At 39.8% G+C, this 7,015-nt stretch overlaps 1 protein-coding gene across 1 annotated transcript; it reads right to left on the reverse strand.

Annotated features, from left to right (window-relative positions):
• Window positions 1-2,944: 2,944 nt before the first annotated feature.
• On the reverse strand, window positions 2,945-4,057 carry LOC145938738 (uncharacterized). The gene has a single exon (XM_083042491.1). It carries the CDS (start codon window positions 4,055-4,057, stop codon window positions 2,945-2,947), a length of 1,113 nt encoding a protein of 370 aa, XP_082898617.1.
• Window positions 4,058-7,015: the final 2,958 nt, after the last annotated feature.

Consider the following 7,015-nt stretch of genomic DNA (forward strand, 5'->3'; position numbering starts at 1 on the left):
TGTTTTTCAAAGGGAGTAGTTTATTTTTCATCCCGAGAATCGATAGAGCGTAAAATTTTACATTCAGAACGTTGATGATTTGTAAATAAAACAAGCCTCTGCAATTTAAAATTGTTCATTGATCCAACCAATTAAGGCAAGATCAGTCAATAATTCGATCAATAAAGGAATTAAAAGTTAATTATTCATTCAAATAAGGCAAGATGTGATCGAGATCCAGCCAGTGAAGGCAAGATTTCATAATTTCTTTTCATAATCTATGAGTATAAATTCCATGATAATTGGCATTATTCTTTATATTCATGGCAATAATGAGGAATAGCTTTATCTTCTATCGCAAAAAAATGCTCCATACACAGAGAGTTAGTACACCACGCACATTTTATTACTGCAATGTTATTGCAGATTTTGCAGACTGTACCGCAATTCTTTAAACAGAAATCAACAGGCGTTTCACATCTATCTGGTTTTTCTTCAATATATCCACTTTTCCACCAGGCATATTTAATCATGTTTTGGAATCGGGGTGATGAGAATTGATTGTGGATTAATGATTGAATTTTGAGAATGTTATTCCTCAAATGTAGGTTAATATCATAGTTGTATAAGAGAATTAAGTCCGAAAATTGTTTCAGGAAGTTTTTCCACGGTCTGAATACGTAGACATCCAATGGTTGAGTGAAGCCAGTTGTTCCCGCAGGAATTGTAAGGATTTTTACTTCTTTATTACCCTTGTCTATATTTTCAAATTTCTTTTCTGTTTGTCCTGACCAAGAGTCCAAACACAAAATAGACTTCTTGCCAGCATTCGGCAAGAAGACATCTTCAAACCATTTAATAACAATGTCGGATGTCAATTTTCCAGATTTTGTGGCAAAAACGAGGACATTATCTGCTTTGTACATTGACTTCTGTATTATCGGTCCAAAACGGCCACTTGTTTCTTGCAGAACTATTAATAAAGGGGATTTCAAGATACCATCGGCAGATATTAAAGGTTGTATTGTGTAACTATGAGTCAAAGAATTCAAAGATTGAGCAAGACACTCCACTTTCAAAGAACCCTTTGAGGCTAATATACGACCAGCATGTGTTTCCAAATTGAACCCTGATTGATCTGAATTGTAAACGTTTGCTGTTCCTAGCAAGCCTATCTCTAGTTTAACTTGACTCACATAATTGGAAGATTGTTCCAATAGTTCTGCTTTATTTAAAATATGCGCTTGTGTCACGAATTTATTTATTTTTCTTGAAACAATACCATGTTGTATTTTAAAGTTGTGTATCCATTTTGATGAAGCCGTAAATAATTGAGAAGGCAAATGAACTACCTCTCTTGCTTTCAAGGCCCATCTCTTTAGATCTAAATCGTGAATGGGTAGATTTCGATCAGATGCACTGTTAAATTGTTCTAGAACGTATTGAGAGATATATAACAATTTATCAGTCCTTGACCCACCCTCAGCAACTTGTGCTTCCCATCGGTACAATTGTGTTACATTTATAACTTTCTTAAATCGGTTTTTAACTGATTCTATATTCCTTCTTTTCTTTTGTCCAGATTGCCAAAATTCAATTACTCTCTTCTTATAATCAATGTCTACAATTTCTCTGAATTTTGTATCGTCTTGCATAACTTCCGAAACATCTTCTGGATTGTCTTCAACTAAAACAGCATCAGGAATCACATTAGCATCAGTACAGTTCAAAGTATCATAAGTCTCTTTAAATATATCAAAATTGATAGCGTCTTTTATCAAATCTGCAAGTTGAGAAGCGAATGATCTTTCTTCATCTGTTATTCTAGATTCTATATTGTACACTGGGTCCTCGAAAGTGAGGCATAATAACTTTAAAATATTTTTTGGGTTTAATGACATTATGAAATTTTACAGATTAACAATGCTTTAATAATATTATAACAGAGATTCAAAGTAAATTCATAGAAAGCAGAGTTTATGATTGTAAGCCTAAATGAAATTAACACAAAAAATAGTCGTGGGAACAAATGATGGAAAAGTACTTGCAGTAAATACTTTCCGAAAGAATTTTGAAAACATTCACGAGAAACAGCAGTCGTAAGAACAATTGACGTAAAACTATAAACAATGAACACTCGCCCAAGTACAGATGTGAAAATGATAATTGAAGGTATATTCGAACAAAATTCACGAGCAAGATAGCTCATAGCAAATAAGTGATCAAGAAGTAATTTTGGAAAATGCTTGCTCAACGACAATCGGGAAAATAATAATTGATCATATGTCCGAATGAAATCCTAATACAAAATAAAGAGTAAAAGATATTGTGGATAACTCCAGAGTAGCAATAAAAATTAAAAAAAATTTGAAAATTTCTAATATAGCATGAAGGTAATGTTTAACTTATAATTAGAGTAACATTTTATGTTTTCTTATCTTTACTTCTATTCTGAAATTACTCACAAAACTTTTTTCTCCTTCTTATTTTTTCTATAAATTTGCGCCTATTTTCCCATTACGTCAGGTTTTTTTTCTTTTTTTAGGAAAATAACGCAACAAATCAATTCTGAAGACAGATTTAGAGTCAACGCATAAAATTACTGATTATAGATACAGGATGCGGTCAAAGTCCGGCAACGGCTAATTATTTCCAAATTTAATTGACCTTGAAAATCGACCTCAAGGTCGACTTCAAGGTCGCCATCAAGTGCATCACTTTAAACTCTACAACTTTGGTCCTAAGCACTTTTTTCAGAAAATGTATCGTTTCAGAAATAATTAGCCATAACTGTTTCCACCTCCAGGGGATGAAGGCTTTCTACCCCTAAAAAGCGTGTTTAGCCGAAACAAAAAAACACGTATTTAATATTTTTCGGTGTTTAATAAGTATGTTAAGTTTCATTCAAATCGGTGAGTATCAGTTGGGTAGTGTTACTTGTGAGATCCGCGATCTCCTCCGTCCATCAGTACGCCGCCCTCAGAGGCCTCGGCTTGGCTCGGGGCATAGAGATGTCACAAGCATCTCTCATTGTCTCCCCGAGCCATGCCACCTGGTCCTCGATACCCATCGGTGCGTTGTCTGCACCGGGCCAGGTAGCCGAGAGCATGGCTGCCACCAGTCTGTCGGAGTCTAGCTTTGCTAGAGCCCAGCTTGCGGGCGGATTCCCCCCCTGGGCGCGGCTCAGCACCCCCCGGCAGGCGATGTCGACCCTCATCCTAATATAGAGATGGTCGGAGAGGGTCTCTTCTTCCATCACCCGCCAGTCCTGGATCCTGTCCGCCGCAGAGGGAGACGCACATGTCAAATCGACAATGGACTCCCCCTGCGGCCTGACCAGGGTGCTGCTCGACCACTGATTGATTATGCAGAGGCCGAGAACCGCTGCCCAATCCTCCAAGACCCTGCCTTTGCGGTTCGTTCGCCGGGAACCCCAATGCGCCGAATGGGCATTGAAGTCCCCAGCGACCACAATAGATTCGGGGAGTCTCCTTTGCACGACGAGTGCAATTTCATCTAGGATATCCCCGAACGTGGCAGGGTCAATACTAGGGGGGATGTAACACCCTATCACCCACAGTGGGCCCCATTCTACGGCTGCATACGAGCGCCATCCTCCGATTTTGGTACACGGAGGCGAGCCCATCTCCTTTCTCCACGTGATCGCGACCGAGCCCGTATCGCTGCTTTCCCAACACGGATTATCCGGTGGGACGCGATACGGCTCGGCCGCGATCCCTACACCACATTTCCACTGCGCCAGGGTGTGCAAGAATAGATCTTGAGCTCTGGCGCAGTGATTCAGATTGGTTTGGAGGAGACCTATTTGCTTCGCCATGATCATGACATTGTCTGATACAATGATTTGCGGTAGTCCATGTGTCGCAAAAAGATTTCGTAGTTTTGTAATTACTGCCTGTGCTGTGCAGTTGTTCATTTGGAAAACTTCTAACCACTTGGTGTATGCGTCTACAACTAACATAAATGTTTTCCCATGGAAAGGTCCTGCAAAATCAATGTGTAACCGACTCCATGGTCTTTCTGGAGATGTCCATATGTTTCCTTGAACTGGCGTCATGTTATTCTTATTTAGTTGACATTTGTCACATCTACTTACATATGCTTCGATGGCTTTATCCATTCCTGGCCATCAAACTACGAGCTATTGCTTTCATTTTTACAATTCCTGGGTGTAACATCTGTAATATGGAATTTCTGACACGTTCTGGAATTATCACACGAGATCCCCATAAAACACAATTTCTGTATGCTGATAGTTCTGTTTGTTGTTTTATATATGGCGTAAATTTTTCTTCTTGATTTTCTGTTGGAAACCCTTGAAGTAACCATCGATGTACTCTGGATAAAACTGGATCTACTTGCGTCCATTTTGCTACATCCTTTGTTTTCAATGCTATGTCTTGTGTTTATTCTAGCATCTTGATTTCTCCTAGAGGTGGAATATAAAATTCTGTTGTTTCTAATGGTAATCGACTTAATGCATCTGCATTTGCATGTCTTTTCCCTTCTCTGAAAAGTATTTTATATGTATAAGCTGCTAATATTAAACTCCATCGTAGTAACTGTGGTGACATTGAAGCCGGAGGACACGACAGCTGACGACAAATCCTTGCCACCTACACCCAAGGTGATAAAGCGTCTTAAGATCCTGAGGACCGAGCTGAAAGTGGACGACAGCGGAAGCCAGTCAAAGGTGGCAATCCTGGGACGATGCCAGCAGGACGAGGACAGCGATGACAGCGGGCTGGAGCCTACTGCAACACCTGTAAATAAATAATTACGTATTAGTTATATTTAGTTATAGGTAGCACAAAAGTGCACTTAAAGGCGAGAGGCCTATGGAATGCTGCGAGCATTCTTTCTTTTCTTTTATTTAGTATATTATGTTTAATTTACTGTTAATCGCGAAAGCGTGAGCGAGAGAGCTCGAAAACACAAGAAGTGCAAGAAAGTGTAGCTTCACTGCACTTTCTATACTTGTAGGACTTGCACTTTCCTACACATTTAGTTATTATTGATTTATTTCGTTACCATTGGAAATGTATCCATTTATTTTATTTATTTCACACGCGACAAGGGGAAAAAACCCGATATTAGCGTAGAACTTTTATTTAATCAACCTGGTTACCCTGAGCGTAAGCGCGAGGCGGCGGCAAGGAGTGCGCATGCGTCGAGCCGCCGATGAAGCGAGCATAGTGGGGGAAAGGTATATAAGGAAGGACCGAGAGAAGAACAGGGCTTTCGCTTGAATAACAACGAAGTATTAACATCTCGTTATCGGAAGTCGAATAGAACATGGCTTTCCGGTTGAGTAACAACGAGTATACATCTCGTGATCGGAAGTCGAGTATAAAGACTTTACGGTTGAACACCAATGAGAATAAGATCTCGTGATCGGAAGTCGAATAGCGTGCGCGTACAGTAGAAGGGCTTTTGTTCGAATAACAAGGGAATAGATAATTCTCGCGAGCGAAAGTACGCTGTGATAGGAGAAACGTTCGGGCGAATCACAATCGCGAATAAATCCGGGCGTAATCCTGATACGACCGAATGACGCGTGCGACGTGCGTCAGCGTTTGATGTTGTGATAATTAAATCCAAAGACAAAACCTGTGAACACGTAAATATATATTTGTTAAATATATTTTATTATATATTTTAAACTAAACTAAAAGTGAAGTTACTTACCCTGGTGAAATCCCGATATCCTGGAAGTCCGTGAAATCCTGCGTCTGTGGTGATCCTGGAATCCCGCGAAGACCTAAAAAACAGGAAAAGGGCGTTTAATAAAGATAATAAGGGAAAAGTGAGCGTGCATATAGCATACTTAGCTGGGAAAAAGTATTGCGTCATCACGACGCGTCACGACGTGTCGAGGCAGCCATCTTGGAAACAGTTGGTCGACACAAAGAAACTGCGTAGTTACGGCGGCCATCTTGGATACCGTCGACAGCCGACAAAGGATTGATGCGCAGTGTCTGGAATAAACAAAGCATCCTTGATCATTAGAGGTGAAATGATCTGGCGACCGTGTATGTAAGGTGAGAGATATCAATATTATCTCAATCTGTAGTTCTCGTCCGTGTATCGTCCGATCACAACATAACCTGAGGTACTGACTTATTTGGGTTAAACAAGCCTAGAAGTGGCTTATGGTCTGTTAGAATTGTAAAATTCCGACCATATACGTATGCGTGAAATTTCTTGACTTCGAAAATGATGGATAGAGCTTCCTTTTGTAATTGTGAGTAATTTCTTTATGCTTTTGTCAGTGTTCTTGATGCGAACGCTATTGGTCTCTCCAGACCATCCGTATTTAAGTGTGATAATACCGCTCCTAATCCATATGGTGATGCATCGCATGCTAAAATGAGGGGTTTTTCCGGGTCATAGTGTGTTAAGATGGTGATGCTATTATCATCTTCTTTGCGGAACAAAATGCCTTGTCGTGTATTGCTGTCCATGACCACTTTGTTCTGTTGTCCAGTAGTCTGTGTAATGGCTCTAATACTGTTGCTTTATGTGGTAAAAAAACATGCGTAAAAATTTAACAATCCTAGGAAAACTTGCAGTTCTTTATTCTTTGGTGCCGCGGCTTTTTGTATAGCTATTACTTTTTCTGTTGGATGTACCCGTTCCGCATCAACTCTGTAACCTAAGTATTCCACAGCGTCATTATTGAGTATGCACTTACTTTTCTTTAGACGTAATCCTGCATTGTATAGTCTTTCGAATGCCTTATTTTCCTTATCCGTCAACTGTTCTTGTAATCCTCCGCTATGAGTAGGTCATCCAGGTATGCACCCACTCCTGTGAATCCTGCTAAAACAGTGTCCATCACTCTTTGAAAAATGCTAGGGGCTGAAGAGATTCCACAGTCTTTTGACTCGAAATAGTCCTCTAGGTGTATTTATTGTGAGAATCTTTGATGTTGCTTCATCTACTGGTAATTGCAAATAGGCTTCTGATAAGTCTAACTTTGTACATCGCTTACCTCCTGAGAGTTGTGCTAATA

This window comes from Prenolepis imparis, unplaced genomic scaffold (assembly GCF_030444845.1).
Source record: "Prenolepis imparis isolate NDT839.2.m4 unplaced genomic scaffold, iyPreImpa1.0 SCAF_7, whole genome shotgun sequence".
Lineage (NCBI taxonomy): Eukaryota > Metazoa > Arthropoda > Insecta > Hymenoptera > Formicidae > Prenolepis > Prenolepis imparis.